At 39.3% G+C, this 17,258-nt stretch overlaps 1 protein-coding gene across 3 annotated transcripts in view; it reads right to left on the reverse strand.

The window, feature by feature from the left end:
- Window positions 1–1,781: 1,781 nt before the first annotated feature.
- Window positions 1,782–17,258, reverse strand: part of LOC149211970 (putative triglyceride lipase) — a 532,620-nt gene continuing 517,143 nt past the window's right edge. For all 3 annotated transcript variants that reach the window (XM_089391636.1, XM_089391634.1, XM_089391635.1), the window contains one exon: window positions 1,782–1,823. In XM_089391636.1, the coding sequence (XP_089247762.1) occupies window positions 1,794–1,823 (30 nt within the window). In that variant the 3' untranslated portion in view covers window positions 1,782–1,793. The remainder of the gene's footprint in view (window positions 1,824–17,258) is intronic.

Consider the following 17,258-nt stretch of genomic DNA (forward strand, 5'->3'; position numbering starts at 1 on the left):
GTGAAAAATTACTGACACAAATTAAGAAGCTTAAGAAGGACAAGAAGTCATTGGAAAACAAGGTACAACAACTTATTGAAAAGGAAACATCGAATGTATAAGTCTAAGTTGAAGAGAAATAATTAGATTCCAATACAGTGAATATCAAAAGTCAAGAAGAAGACAAACCAGTGGAAGAAAAGGCACACTTGGATGTTGCAATTTAGATGATAAACATCCCAAGTGAAGGTTTTGTAACCAACTCAAAAACGTCATCACCTAGTTAATCAGAATCTTGCCACACACATGATAAAGGAAGGACAAACCAAAAGAACCCCTTATCTACATCTAAATCAAAAGAATAAACATCTTAATCAATATACAAATCCATATCACTTGGAACATAAACAACAAACTTATGTTCCGAAGGTTACTGAAGTGCGCACAATTCAGTGCAGTGATAATAATTCATCACAAGTTTCTAGTAATCAAAAGATCCCATAGAAGATTAATTTAGGATCGTCAGGTCCTTCCTTTGTGCGACAATTTTATATATCACTCAAAGGGTCATATCAAATTTATCAACAAAGATGATATTCCGAGACTAGAAGATATTCGAAACGAAAAAAGAGATCAAGCTTTTTCATCAACAAGATTCGAGAACAAAGCTTTTTGAGGAGAAAGACAATGTTATGAATAAAATATAGATATAAATAATGTAAATATAAATAATAAATAATGATTAATTAGTAATTAGTTAATGAAGAGGTATGTCCCTAAAGGAAATGACCATTCATAGAGGGACACCTACCTAAGGTATATAAGAAAGCCCTCACTCTCATTTGTAACAACATTCTCATTCATACATTTTACTTTATATATTCTAATATCTTCAACGGAGATCTACATATTCCAAGTCTTCTGGAATATTTAACTTGAAGTATGAACCTTGTTCGTACCACATTCTCACTGTAGTCTGCGACACTTGAATGATAAGTCAGAAAAATGGGACGATGATGAGTGCAGGTCGCAATTCAGGAGATTATATTCCAAGTTTTCTAGAGTATTTAACTTGAAGTATAAACCTTATTCGTACCACATTCTTACTGTAGTCTGCCACACCTGAATGATAAGTCAGAAAACTGGGATGATGATGAGTGCAGGTCACAATTCAGGAGATTAGATACCTCAGGGCGTATCTTTGAAGCAACTTTCCAAAAAAGTGACCATTTATTGTTCCTATTTTTTCACACTTAATAATCATTGATTGTAAATAAAATATAGATAATGATACCAGTCTATGTTAAAAAGTGGTCGGTTCCTCAAAAACATACAACCAGAAAAAGGTGACCATTTATTATTCTCATTTTTTCACACCACTATTCATGGACTCTAAATAAAATATTTATAAAATGATTTTACCAGTCTATGTTACAAAGGGGTAGGTTCTTCAAACGCATATTTTCAGTTATACCTGAGAAGTTATACCTCCATATTATTATAATTTATATAACCATCACTTGCATCATTTAGCATACAAGACTGTTTCCAATAGTGAAGATACTCATAAGAGAGAATGCTGAACAAAAGACATTTGACGTTATATCTTCTTAGAAAATTGAATACTCTCTTGGCTAAAGAGACCATATGGTCACACATTAGAATACATGGAAATATACAAATTGTGGACGTTGAAAGATATGCGTCACAACGAAAAGGTAAAGGAAAAGAAAATTTGTAAAAAAAATAATACAGAAAATATAACACAGAAATATTCATGATGCGTTGAATCCCCTCCGGCATATACATCTGTGTCACTGCCGCAGGTATTTTGATCTTACTCTCTGCAAATAATTCAACAAAATGATGTTTTCAGCCTATAATTAAAATGACACATGCTTCTACATGGGAAATGCACACAGACTAAACTGCCAAAAAAATTACTGCAGCAGTCAATATACCTTTTAAATTTTCAACACGATTTCCAGTAACATTTGCTAACCGTAGAGTTTAATATGCTATGCAAAGGACACTATTCTAACAAAGAAAACTATGGATATTTGCCACAAAATATTAGTGTAACAGCAAACAAATAACCTATACAATATTAACTAAAAGATGACTTTGAGAGCCTGAGCTATGTGAATATTTCATGTTTATAAACCTTGCTGATACCAGCAAATATTTCAAGAATGAATATCATTGCACTAAGAGTAGCAAGGTGCTCTACAGCCCAGTATGTGGGATATGTTGTCTGTAATGTTACATTTTTAACGTATGTGACAACAAAAAACTACATATGTACATGTGTGTGACAACATCCAAAAGAAATTAAATCAGTGTAGATCTATCTTAAACATAGAGCTATTGAGCACTTAGAGGGACCAAATTTCTTAAGGTGTTTACATGCTTCTATATGGGAAAGGAACAGTGACTTAACTGCTACAGAAATGACTGCGGAAGTCAATGCACCTTCTATTAAATTTTGCAACACAAAATTCCAGTAATATTTGCTAATTATAGAATTTATCTGTTATGCGAAGGACACTATTCAAACAAAGAAAAATATTAATACTTGCACAAAATATTCAAGTGTAACAGCAAGACAAACAGCCCACACAATATCTCATCAAATTAAAGATACTTTAGAATTCCCAAGCTATGTGAATATTTCATGCCTAAAGTGATACTAACAAATATTTTCAAGTCTGGATATGATTGCACTGAAAGAAGTGAGATGCTCTACACCCTGGTATGGAGGAGATGTTATCATGAAATGTTACATTATGTAATGTACATGATAACAAAAAAGGGTTAAATAAAAAATAAATATCCACACATTGACATATAGATTTGACACCATCTAAAAAAATAAAACCAGTGTAGGTCCATCTTAGACCTGGTTCTATCAAGCACCAGATGGGATCAGCTTTCTTAAGGTTTTTTCAGCCTACAACTTATTATTAAAACAATGCATGCTTCTATATGGGAAATGCAGAAACTTAAGTGCAACAAAAATTATTGTAGCAGTCAATACACCTTTCTATTAAATTTTGCCATACAGAAATCTAGTAACATTTGCTGATTACAGAAAGCGCAACAACAATGGGGAATCCTCTGTAATATTCCAAATATTAATTTAGCAGGAAATTTCTTCAGAAAATTTAGCCGTCAATTCCATAAACAATTTACACAAATTAAACCACAAAATTAATGGCAAAAACTGGAAATAGAATCTGCAACTGAAGGACAGACAATATAAATGTGCAGATGAGAGGTACTTCCCATGAGTCCCAGACTACATGGGTAGGATTTCTCGACAGGAGAACTTAATCAATCCCGTCCTCACAGGAGAATACATCAATCCTGCTACAATCGCCATGGACAACACATCAATCCAGGCCTCACAGGAGAACACATTACTCTTGCAACAATCGCCATGGAGAACACATCAATCCTGCTACAATCGCCATGGAGAACACATCAATCCAGGCCTCACAGGAGAACACATCAATCCAGGCCTCACAGGAAAGCGAATCATCCTGTTCCACAAGAGAGCGAATCATCTTGTCCCACAGGAGAGCGAATCATCTTGTTCCAGTGTGCACCACCAGGGGAGGGTGAGTCACCCTATGGTTGTATGTTGCTCCAGTAAGAACCGCAAGCCCTCAGAGCTCCCAGAGCTCAATGTATGCAACATGCAGGACCCTTGTACAAGGGTTTCTTGATGACTCCAAGTCATTTGGGAAAATCACAGATTAGATCTTTCCTCGAGGCTTTAACAAGGTGTATTGACTTGTACATCATCTTTAATGCGGTGGAGCCTCCTTGCTCAACGACTTACCATATCCCAGATGATGTCTATCTGCTGGAGCAATCGACGAATACAGGATTCCTCAATAATCGAATCCCACCTTTGGTTGTTACAGAGAATCATAGTGGTATGTGTTCAAACAGCACACTGAAGAGCTTCCCCAACTAGGCAGCTTCATACGAGATCATACTCGTAGATATGTATCTGGTCTTGGCGGTGCTTATGGCAACCGACTTCTGCTTCCTGCTCATCCATTATATCGAAGCAGAATCCAAAGAGAAACAACACTAAAAAGTGCTCCAATGATCCTCCACACTACCTGCCTAATCAGCATTCGAATAATCATGCAGTTTCATATTTCCGGTAGTGTATCTCAATCCATGAGAGATTGTGTCATGAAGACATCTCAGAAGATTCTTGGCACCAATCTAGTGAGGCTCAACCAAATATGAGCTCACAATGTTAACTGCAAAACATATGTTCGGACGGAGGTTCACCAAGAACATCAACGCGAATGAGTTTTTGAAACTTAGAGGCATTTCCCAAATCTGGTCTGACATCACTACCATATAACTTTTGAAAGTTAAGATCCTCGAGGTAGTCACAGGCTTGCAGTCCACCATACCAAATCTTTTCAGAATCTTCACCACATATTTTCCTTGAGATAGGAAAATTTCCCTTGGCTTCTGCCACACTTCAAGTCCTTGGTTCTTCATTTCAAATTCAGAAGCCAACTCCCTCTTACATTTGTGAATGAGAGGGTATGCACCTGTTAGAAAGAGGTCATCCACATACAACACCAATATGAGAGGCTTGTCATCTTCAACCTTAAAGTAAAGGTTAGGATCGACTTCACTCCTATTGAATCCCAACTTCATCAAGTAGCTATCGATCCTCTCATACCATGCTCGGGGTGCTTGCTTCAGCCCATAGAGAGCCTTCTTCAACCTGCATACATGAGATTTTCGATCATAAATCTCAAATCCTTCGGGTTGCTCCATGTAGACCTCTTCTTTGATCGAGCCGTGCAAGAACGCGGTCTTGACATCCATCTGATGTAGGTTCCATCCTTGTGAAGCAGCAAGGGCTATGATCGAGCGGATGGTCGTATATCTAGCAACAAGTGCAAATATCTCATCATAGTCTATACCTTCCTTCTGGGAGAAACCACGAGCAACAAAACGAGCCTTATACTATTCCGTACTTCCATTTGCTGCAGCTTTATCTTGTAAAGCCATTTTGAAGTAACAACTGTCTTGTTCTGAGGTCTGGGAACTACTTCCCAGACATCATTCTCCATAATGGTCATAGCATCCTTCCATACTTGATGCTTGATGGCATCTGAGAATGATGAAGGCTCATTTTGTACGAATGTGCTCATGATGGTCATGTATCCCTGATACTTGTTAGGTTTCTTACTTTCACGAAAGGTTCCTTGGGGTGCAACATGTCCTTCAACATCATTAAGTAGCTCCCTAAGCCATGAAGGCCTCTTCCTAGAAGAGGAAGACTCATGTGGAGGAGGATCAATCGGATCCATGGGTTCTTCTACATCAGGCATTGATTCATCATCCTTTTCTTTCGGTTCCCTGGTGTCGGCTTCTTGAGAGCTCCTCAAAGTCGGAATATTGTCCACCTTGCTGAGAGCCATATCTTCATCAAAGGTGACATCATGACTAATCACGACTTCCCTTTAACTGGCTACATAGATTCTACAGCCTTTAGTATTTTCACCATAGCCCACGAAAATTCCCTTCTTTCCAGATGCACCCAATTTATTTCTTTTCTCTTTCGGCACATGAAAATATACAGGGCTTCCAAAAATTCTAAAATGAGAAACATCAGGTTTCTTACCGGTGAACTTCTCTTCAGGAGTCTTGGAACCCAATGCTTGATGAGGGCATCGATTTTGTACATATACGACGGTGTTTGCAGCTTCAAACCATAGAAACTTTGGAAGTCTTTGATCATGTAGCATGGCCTGAACAGCTTCCATAATTGTGCGGTTCTTCCTTTCTGCCACACCATTCTGTTCAAGAGTATATGGTGTAGTAGTCTCCCTCTTGATGCCAGACTCTTTACAAAAATCATGGAACTCATTAGATTCATATTCAGTGCCATTATTAGTTCTTAAGATCTTGATCTTCTTTTCGATTTGATTCTCGATCAGGGCTTTGAAGTGTCGAAACCAAGAGAACACTTCATCCTTCTTTTTCAAGAAGTATTCCAGGTATTTCGAGAATAGTCATATGTAAAAGTAAGATAATAAGAATATCCTCCCAAGGAGTTCACAGGCATCATACCAAATATGTCTGAGTGAACTAGTTGTAATATATCGGAGGTCTTGCTTTGACTTGAGGGGAATGGTCTCCTTTTGAGCTTTCCTTCGGCACATCCCAGACATACACCTTCTTTCTCTACTTGGAATTCGGGCATCCCTGTTACCATCTATCTTACATGGGGTAGAGCTTTGTAATGAAGGTGGGCAAACCTCCGATGCCAAAGTTCGGACTGAAGAGTTGTGTCACAAGACATGACACTAGCGGACTTCCACTGACCTGATATAAAGAATCAACTCGAACCCAAGAGTGAAAGCATATTTAACATTATTTTTCCATATACGTACCTTGCCATCGCTTAAGGTTACCTTGTAGCCTTTGTCTTCCATTGCCAAGATGGACACCAGGTTCTTTCGGAGGTCAAGTGCATTTAATACATCCTAGAATTTCTAGCCTTCTTGAATGGTTGTCCTCTTCCTTGATTTCCAACATTCCTTTTACCTTTGCTATTGAATTTTCCATCCCTTTGATTACCATGAGAGGGATTTTGATCATCGTCACGGTGAGAGTCCTTTCTATCAGGGCATTCCCTTGCATAGTGACCTGCTTTATTGCAAATGTAACATCATCCTTTTCTTCCACCCTTAGGTCCAACCTTTCTTTTTGATTTAAACTCAGAATTATTTCTTTTCTTAGCATGAGAAGAAAACGCTGCAAGAGGACCTTTAGGCAAGGGCATTTCTTGCTCTTCTACCCTTATTTCTTCTAGAATGCATCTAGCTATTAATTCCTTGAAACCAGGAATTACATGATTGTTCAGAAGAGTAGACCTGAACATGTACCATTTGGATGGTAATCCTCCAAGAGTCGTGAGTGCCATTTCTCTATCAGTGATAATCTCCCCAATAGATAGGAGATCGTTCTTGATCTCGGTGATTCTTAAGAAGTATGCTTGCATACTCTCATCTTTACCCTTCTTGATTTTCTTCAGCTTATTTCTAAGAAACAAAACTTGATTTGCATCATTAACTTTAAATAAACTCACCAGTCTATTGTAGATTTCCTTGGAGGTGTTCAGGTCAGAGATGTAGGCCACCAAGTGTTTGTTGATAGAATCCCAGATGATTTTCTTTATTTTGACTTCTCCAGTTTTCCATTTGTACCTGGCAGTAGCAGATGCATTTGATGGAGGCTCAACAATATTGCCTCTCACATGGTCCAACACTCCTTGTTCTTCTACGATAGCCTTGCCTATCTTCTCTTCGGTGATTTCTCTTGCTCTTGCTCGGGCTTTGTCTTCACCTTAGCTCTGATTCCATGTTAAGTTATGGTATGTTCTATGCTTATAACAATTTACTTCTTTTTCTTATTATATTCCATAGATTAGCAATCACATGTACATAAAATAAAGTGCAGATAGAACATTAAATGATTGATAGAAAACAAGCCAAGAAAAGAGACACAAGATGTGGCAGCTAGCCAAGGACAAACCCCACAATGTGTGGGGAAATCCTTTGATCAAATTTTCTATCTTCAATAATTCAGCAGAGAGAAATAGTACAATAAATCTGATTTATATCAGCAGTAGCAAACCCTAGATCAGCAGCATCAGCATTGGTAGCTTCATCATCAAAACTAGGGCAGACGATATCTCACAATCGACCATCGGATCGGCTTGATTCCACCACCAAAAGTTGCGGCTTCTAGAGAAGGTTCAGATGAACCTACAATGAAGTTTAGATGAGGAGATCTTCTGGTCTACGCAGGTCAAACTTCACTTTTGTAGTTGCAGCTTCAGTTTCAGCAGCTTCCTTCAAACTAGGGCAGTCGATATCTTGCAAATCGTTCGTCGAATTGACTTGATTCCACCACCAAAAGTTGCGGCTTCCAGAGGAGGTTCAGATGAACCTACAACGCAGTTCAGATGAGGAGATCTTCTAGTCCACGCAGGTCAAACTTCACTTCTGCAGTTGCAGCTTCAGTTTCAGCAGCTTCCGGCTTCACATGTGTGAGGGAGAGACCCTTTTCTGCGCAGTAGAGAAGAGACTCTTTTCTGTGCAGTAGAGAGAGAGAGAGATGTGATGAGATGAGTGAGTGCAAATGAGGAAAAGTCCTCTTGTATTTATACACAACTGATGATGTTTGAATAGATGCGACTGTTGGGCTTCTGAGCCTACATGAGTTGTAGGTCGGCTTGATAATAATTCCATAATCAAAATAAATTCATATCTCCATAAATACTTATCGGAATCGGATGATCTTTAGATCAATCCTACACCTCTCGATGAGAGGAATCTAATAAAAATATTATTAGCCATGAATAAGATGACCCACATGAAGTTTGGCCCTAGTTTCCAATTTAACACCACTGGATGCCCGTGTTGAGTAAGCACTGCCCCAATAGCATAGTCAGAGGCATCTGTCTCGATCTCAAATGGTTATTGCAAGTCTGATAATGTGAGCACTGGTGCTGAGCAAAGGTGATGTTTCAACTCTATGAATGCCTTTTGTTGAGATTCAGACCAAAAGAATTTTGCTTTTGCTCCTCCTTTGGTGACTTCACTCAAGGGCCAAGTGATAAGAGAAAATCCCAACATGAACCTGCGGTAGAAGTTGGCAAGACCCAGATAGTTGCGGAGCTCCGTCAAAGTGGTTGGAGATGGCCAATCCCGGATGACTTGGATCTTGGCTGGATCCACATGCACCCCCCGTTCATCAATAATGTATCCCAGATACTGAACTTGGGTCATGCCAAAAGTGCATTTCTCCAAATTGGCACATAACTTGTGTTGCTACAGTGTTTGGAGAACCTGTCGGATGTGGTGGAGGTGCTCTTCCCAACTCTGGCTGAAGATTAGGATGCTGTCCAAGTATACCACTACAAATGAATTGGTGAATGGACGCAATATGTCATCCATTAGCCTCATAAAATTTGCAGGAGCATTCGTCAACTCGAAAGGCATAACCAACCATTCAAAAAGGCCCTCCTTGGATTTGAAGGCAATCTTCCACACATCAAAGGGTTCGATTGGTACCTAGTGATATCTTGACTTCATATCGATCTTGCTGAAATATTTTGCCCCCTTCAGTTGGTCCAGAAGGTCATCAATCCATGGGATCGGGTACCTATTCCGGACAGTGATCTTGTTCAGCGCCTGATAGTCAACACAGAGTCTCCAAGTCTCATCCTTCTTCTGTACCAACACGATCGGGCTCCCACAAGGCGATGAACTCGGTCGGATGTGACCTTTTTGCAGCAGCTCCTGAATCTGCCTCTTGATTTCATCGTTCTCGAGAATGGAGCGCCAATAGATTGGTCCATTGGGCAGTGACACACATGGGGTTAAATCGATGGAGTGCTTGACCTGACAGTGTAGAGGAACCCTTGTGGGGGAGGTGAAGATGTCCTCGTACTCCTCCACGACCTTGTCCATCTGTAGTTGTCGTGCGGAGGGGCCCTGTCTGGAGGTCGTGGCAACCATTTTCTTCTTTCCTTGAGGGCGTATCATCAGGAAAACAAATTTCCTGGTTTTTTAAATGAGCTTACTGCATTGTTTTGCAATAATCAAAGAGATGGCGGTAGGCGGTGCTACTTCCGGTATCCTGTACAACTTATTTCCTAAAGTAACAATAACAACACGAGGCCTTGACTCATACACAATATGTCGCTTCCACAAGTATGGTTGGCCTAATAATAAATCACTAACATCAGGGGGAGCAATGTCACACAATACCTCATTCGTGAAGGGCTTGATGTTGTATGGAAGGTGACACTGCTGGCTCACGCGAAGATCCCGTCCTTGGTGAAGCCACCCGATGGTGTACAGTTGTGGATGTGTTGTGGTCGGTAAGCCCAACCGCTTCATGACTTTTGCCAAAATGAGGTTCTTTTGGCTCTCGCTGTCGACAATGAACTGTAGCGGGGAGCCGTTTACCCACATCTGGGAGTGGAAGAGGCGCTCCTCCTCTGGATCTTCGAGTTCCTCCTTCTGGATCTTCATGGTGGCAACGGTGGCATTGGGCTCCGCATCGATAATTTGCTTCCCTTTGTCATTCCCCTTATCGGGTTCTCACTTAGAGTCAGAACATGCATCTGATTCCGAAGACTTTAGCTCGGCCACCAGTTATTGCTTGGCCCGACACTCGCTTGTGTTGTGAGTGGAGCTCTTATGGAACTCACACCACTTTCCTGTGTCCTTCTTCGACTTTGCAGTGTTAATTCTTTGATTGCGGCTTTGGCGGGTTGTCCAAGGCCACCCTACCTTGGCTTTGTCCTTTGTTCAGCAGTTTGGGGGCACCTTTCCCTTGCTTCGGATTTGTAGATCCAAAGTCTTGCTTCTTCTGTTTAAACTTCTGCTCGATCTTGACAACGTATCAGTATGCCGTGTCGAGCGAGGAGATGTCCAGGAACTCCATCTCGTCTTGGATGTACCTATGTAGGCAACCGCGGTATTTGAGTACCAAATGCAGCTCAGAATCCTTGATACCCAACTTTGTGCGAAGGGTATGAAAAATATTGGTAAACTCCGGCACGTCTTGGTCCCTTCCTTGCCGCAGCGTGGTCCACTTTATGTATTTATCCTCATAGCTTCTGACAGGGTAGTACTGCTCCTTGATGGCATTCCGGAATGAATTCCAAGTGGGTGCGACTGAAAACAGTGAGGCCATACTTTCATCCTTCTACTCGCAGTAGGTTTCCCACCAGTTCATGACGTGGGGGGTAGCTTTGAGAAGAGCGAAAGTAATATTCTCCCGGCTGGAAAAATCATGAACGAAAAAATACCCTTCTAACAGATTTAATCATTTATCTACAACGTCTACATCTATTTGATCCTCAAATATGGGAATGTCAAAGTTAACTTGTACCTTAAAGGGTGTGGCGCTTCCAGAGTAGCTGCTGGAAGTAGATGTGTTGCCCCTAGGCAGCCGCTGAAAGATCTGGGCAAAGTTGTTCATCATCACGTTCCTTTGTCGCTCGAGGGCCTCTTCGAGCAAGATTTTGATAGGATCTCCTACACCCTCGTCTTTCTTTTCATCCGCCATGGGAGGCCGTCGGGATTTGCGAGGCTAGTCTTGCAAAGGTTCGACCAATTCAAGTCCTAACTCCTTATATCCCGACCTCGTTGGGGACATGCAAAGAAAAACAGAGAAAGAGTAGACCCCTCTAATACCACTGATTCAGATTTAAACAGGAACGCAACAAATTACAGAGATAACCATAAATAGAGAGATGCAGCAGAAATAATACTTCATTTCATTAATGTAAAACACTGAAATATGCTTACAAACATAAATGGAAATAAACTAGCTCGGGCGATGGTAGCTTATCTCTGAGGAGAGATGTGGCGACTACATGCCTTTGAACTGTCTTACAATGAGGCTCAAAGGCCTATTAATTGTTGAGAAACAATGGAAAACCCTAAACATCCAAAAACCTAACCCTAGGAGATGAAGCGCCAAACTATGGGCCCCGTTTGGGTAAATTGGTACATCAACTTCCTGGGGTCGTAACTTTGGCACACGATCTCCATTTGACACACACAATACCTCATTAGAAAGATCTATCCGAGGACTACAACTTTTGGATGAGCAACATCGGTCCATGGACCCATGTTGCTCCCAATTTTCCCAAAAAACGTCATTTAGGGCCTTAAAATGGCTCCAGAAGTTCAAGATCCGAAAAACTGCTAAAAATAGTAAACTGTGCTACAATTAAGGAAACTGAAAAACTGAAAGAAACAATGGTGGGGGTCCAAGTGGAATTTGCGGGTGGCCACCAATATCCACCTGGATCAATTGTTGCCCCTGAAAGCTTCAATCTTAAAAGGCCCTTTCCATAAGTTGTCAAATTTGCCATGTTTTCCTTTATCCTCATTTCTGGAATCCCATTTCAAGACAAGATCATTGAGTTGAAAATCATCTGCCTTAGTCATTCTATCATAAATCCTTTTGATATTTTCTTGGGTGACTTGGGTTTTATGATAAACTTCTTCCCTTGATTGTTGTAACTGAATAGTCTGGTTTATCCTTCTTTGCATGTCATTGGTCTCCACCTGAGCTTCTTGCATAAGTTTTAACACTGGAATTCCCAAAGAAGTTGGGAAAACAACATCAGTCCCATACACTATCTAGAATGATGGCATTCCAATGGATTTCTTGGAAGTAACTTTGTCAACCCATAGTGCATTGATTAATTTTTTGTGCCATGACTTTGTTCTCCAACAATAATTTCTTGATAATGTTAACCAAACTCTTGTTTGAGGACTCAGCTAACCCATTTGCTTGAGGGTAATAAGCAATAGATTGCCCTAACTTAATCTGATATTTGTTACAAAAATCTATCATCTTTTTGGACTTGAAAGTAGCAGCATTGTTAGTTATGATTTTATGAGGGCAGCCAAACCTAGACAGTGTATTTCTTTCTAGAAATTGGATGATAACAGAGTCAGTGGCTTGTCTAGTGGGACTGGCTTCTATCCATTTAGTAAAATAGTTTGTCATTGTCAAAATCCATTTGTGTTGACCTGAGGAAATAGGGTGAATCTCTCCAATGAAGTCTAGACTCTAAACCCCATTGTTGAAAAGGGAATTCTACTAAAATTGGTTTCAAGGGTAGAGGTAACATCTTTCTTTTACCTTCAAATATTTGTCATTGATGATAAGAGGTGAACTTTTTATGTACATCAGAGAACAAGGTTGGCCAGTAAAAACCAACTCCAAGGATTTTATTGGCTGTAGATTTCCAATATAGATGGCCACCATAGTCTCCCTGATGAAATTCCTCCAAGACCCTGTCTGATTCACCTTCCAACAAACACTTTAGTAACATTCCTCCAGCATCTTTCCAATATAAATTACTGTCAAGAATGAATAATTTCAAAGATTTAATTTTAAGGAACCTTGCTTTGGTTTTTGTTAAACTAGGAGAAGCATATAAGTTCTGTAAGACAAAAACTATGTCTACATACCTGTGCTGAAAACTTCTGAGATCAGTGGAGTCGCCTGCTCTTCTTGTTAATCTAATTCTGCAATAAAATTGATGTCTAACACATCACAATTGGACTCTGCCATGAGTTTTGCTAACCCTTGACCCTTCATAAGCTTTGTTGGTCTGATTTCAATATTGTATTCCAGAATGGTGGCAATCCATTTGCCCCTTCTGCCATCTGGATCTGTTCGAGTGAGTATGTCCTTGACCACTACACTTGGGACAAAAGCAATAATATGTGAGTGCAAAATATAAACCTTGAATCTTTAAGGGCCTTTACCAATGCAAATACCTATTTTTCCATGATGTATTTCAGAGATGCATCTCTCCATGCTCTGCTGAAAAACGCAATTGGTTGTTCATGTCCTTCAGCATTCTTCCGCAACAACACAACTACTCTTGTATGATTAGATACAAAAGAGAATATCATGAAATCTTTTGTAAAATCAGGACTTAATAAAATGGGTGTAGTTGTTAAAGCTTTCTTGACCTTAGTAAAAGAATCCTTTGCATCATTATGCCATTTGATTTCGGTATCCTTCTTTAACATGTCTATTATTGCTTTTAGGATTTCAGCCAAATTTGGTATAAATCTCCAAAGGATGTTTATCTTTCCAATAAAGGATTGGACCTCTTTCTTGTTCCTAGGGGGATCTATTTTCAATATTGCTTCCACTCTGCTAGGGTCAATGTTTATGCCATCCTTTGAGATGATATTTCCTAGTAGTTTTCCCTCTTCTAAGCCAAATAACGTTTACTTAGGGTTAAGAGAGATACCAAATTTTCTACAATTTTTGAAAACTCTCCTTAAATGGAGCAAATGTTCCTCATCTGTCTTTGAGAAGACAGTGATATCATCTAAATAAATGACTATAAACCTACTCAATTCATCTGCAAAGGCAAAATCCATTTCTCTTTGGAATGTAGCCCCAACATTCATCAGACCGAAAGGCATTTTCACATACATGAAAGTGCCCCAAGGTGTTGTAAATGTTGTTTTCTCTTGGTCATCGAGATGTACCAGAATTTGGTTATAACCAAAAAATCCATCTAATAAAGAGATTCTTGCTAATCCGACTACCTTTTCCAGGATGTGGTCGATTTTGGGCAAAGGACAGTTGTCTTTCAGAGAAGCTTTATCGAGATTTCTAGACTCAATACATAGTCTAATCTCCCCAATCTTTTTCCTAGTAGGAACTAAGTTTGATACCCATTTTGAAAACCGTAGGGGTACAATGATTTTGGCATCATACATTTTTTTAACTTCTTTCTCAACTAGGGGCAAAAACATTGGGTTGATCCTTCTGAGTTTCTGTTTAAAAGGTTTGTGGTCCTCCTTTATAGGAATTTTATGTTGTATAATGTTGGTGTCATAGGACTTTAAATCCTCATAACTCCAGGCAAATACATCTATGAATTCTTTGAAAAGCTCTATATACTTCTGCTTTTCAGCTGAAGGCAAAGATTTGGACAATTTAACTATTTTAGGCTTTTCTTTGGTTCCTATGTTACATTCTTCCACATCGGCTCCAATAGGTTCTATTTTAGGTTTTTTAGCCACATCATTAAAATCAAATAACTCTTCCAAGGGAACTAACCCTCTAGGCAAAACATTATCCTTCAACTGCAAAATTTTTGAATGTTCTTGATCTTTATCCAATTCATTCACTTCTACTTTATTCATTATTTTATGTACATTATTATCTACATCACAATCTATGTCTATATTGGCACACTCGAATTCATCCTTTGACTACAAAAAAATTTCAATCTGTTCATCATTACCAAAAACTTGCCAGTACCTGATATTATTCGGGACAACTGGTCTGTTTTTAACTTCAACTGTGTACTGGTGACTTGGGCGATAAGGCATTTTACACGTACTAGTTGAAGTAGCCAGACCATTAGCTATGATGTTTTGACCTCTTGGAACTACAGATAACTCATACTCAACAAAACGTTCAAGGAAATCTAGAACAACATTCCTATAAGCCCTTAACCTTGGATGTTTAGCTGAATATTCCCCTTTGATTTGTTTAATTATGAGTTCAGAATCTCCATGAACTGAAATTATTTTAGCACCTAATTTTTTCAAAAGCTGCAATCCTAGGATTAAGGCTTCATACTCAACTATATTATTGCTACATTGAAAATTCAGTTTATATGAATGTCCTTCGACTTTTCTAGTTTGTGAATTGAAAACCCACACACTTGCTCTTGATCCTTCCTTGCTTACAGCCCCATCAAAATCCATGTTCCATAAAGGCTCATTTTCTTTATCCAGTTTTACAATGTTTGTTTTGTTTTCTTCCATCTCAAACAAATCAGTTTCTAGGTTAGGGAGTTTTCCTTCTATACCTCCATCATTGTAAAATATAAAAGAGTCTAGGTCTAAATGGACTGAATATAAGGGATGGTTGTTTGGTCCATCTTGACTGCTAACCATGTATTTCATTAGGGTTTCTCTATAAAGTCTCCTAGGTTGACCAAAAACAGGTACGGTAGCATAACTCATATCCATTTGTAGGGTACCTTACAGCGTTGCCCCCCATGATCTAGAAAGTAGCATTCCATACTTTGGGGGTATGTATGCCACTACGATATCCATGACTATGCTTCTAGCAGGAATTTGAGCTAGGGTGACACATAGGTCTTTAATGAGACCAAGGCACCTTACCTTGTTGGAATCAAAAGAATACAAGTCTTTATATGACCTAGTAATGTCAAGATTCAATTTCTCCATTATGGCTCGGGGCATTAAATTGTGTGAGGCACCAGAGTTGAGCATGGCATTGTGAAGAATTTTATCAAGGATATTGAGATTGACATAGAAAGGGGGAACATTTCCATCTTGGGGTTTACCTTCTACCTCTGGACCAAACAACAGTTCAGGCTTGTCATCAGTGAGGTTTAAAGTATTTGTTCCTTCTCCTTCCTTTTAAGGCTTTCATTACTTGTGTCCTGTATGCATTCTTATTCATTAGTTTAGTGAGGGGGATTGAAATTTTAACTTTAGCCAATTCATTTTCTATGCTGAAAGAGGTTTGTGGCTTCTCTATTTCCTTGATGTTTTGATCCTGTTTTTTCAGGTTTTCTTTTTGAGTATTTTCTTTGGATTGACTAGAGGAAGGAACATCTTTAGCTTGACTGGAAGAAGGGATATCAATTTGAGTTTTCTTTGGTTGATTATCAGTGATCTTATTGGAAGGAGTATCAAAGATTTTCTTCGGAGTATCGACAGTTTTTCCACTCTTGAGGTTATATTGCCTATGCACTTCCATTATGACATTCTGATAACCTTGTTTGTATTCTTTAGTACTAATGGAATTGTTTCTGGTTATGAAAGCATAAATTGATCTTGCTCTTCTTTATTAAAAAATATATGATCAATTTCTATCTCCCCAAACAAATTAATTTGGTTTTCCTATGAATATTCTTCTAGTTCCACTTCTTCTTCGGCATAGTTGATGCAGTAGTCGGGAGAGCTGACGTAGAAAAGTTGCCTGTCACGTAGAATCCAGAACTGCTGGAACAACCAAAACTGCTGGGAACTGCTGGAATAGCCGACACAGAGGGCAAAGAAGGTGACGCAAGGCTGACGCAGAGCCAACGCAAAAATAGCTGGGGACAGCTAGTCTTGTGCCGGATCAACCGGAATTCTGTCAGGTGAAGTGAGGTAAAACTCACTCAGATTTTCCACCAGTGTTTTCTCTGTAAATGATTGCTAAATGAGCATCCTAGATTTGTATTTAGATATTTCTCTTGCATAATAATAAAACCCTTAGAGCTGCTGCACCGGTTTTCCCGCATTGGGTTTTTCCGAGGACTATTGTGTCCAAAAATAAGTGTGTCCTATGTATCTTGTTCTTTGCTCTGTTTTCTGTTTCATGAGATCAAATATTTAATTAGTGTAGGTTGCAGAAGTAATTTACTTCAGTATTCAGAAGAATAACTTGGTTAATGTATATTAAAAATCAGGTGGGTGAAGTAGATTCATATTTGCTGCAGTAGGGGTTCTTTTAGTGTAGGAATTTTCACATAGACTGGGTCGACTTGGTCCCGTGTGGTCTCGTTCCTTTGAAAAGACAAATTTTCAAGAACTATCCGGGATACCAATTTCAACAAGGATTTTAGGATTGGGAAACTCCTTCACAAGTCATATCCCATAAATCGAACCCTCAAAGCCTCCCTTCCTTCC

This window comes from Pinus tabuliformis, chromosome 1_1, assembly GCF_031772625.1.
Source record: "Pinus tabuliformis cultivar Carrire ecotype Pingquan chromosome 1_1, CPIR1, whole genome shotgun sequence".
Lineage (NCBI taxonomy): Eukaryota > Viridiplantae > Streptophyta > Pinopsida > Pinales > Pinaceae > Pinus > Pinus tabuliformis.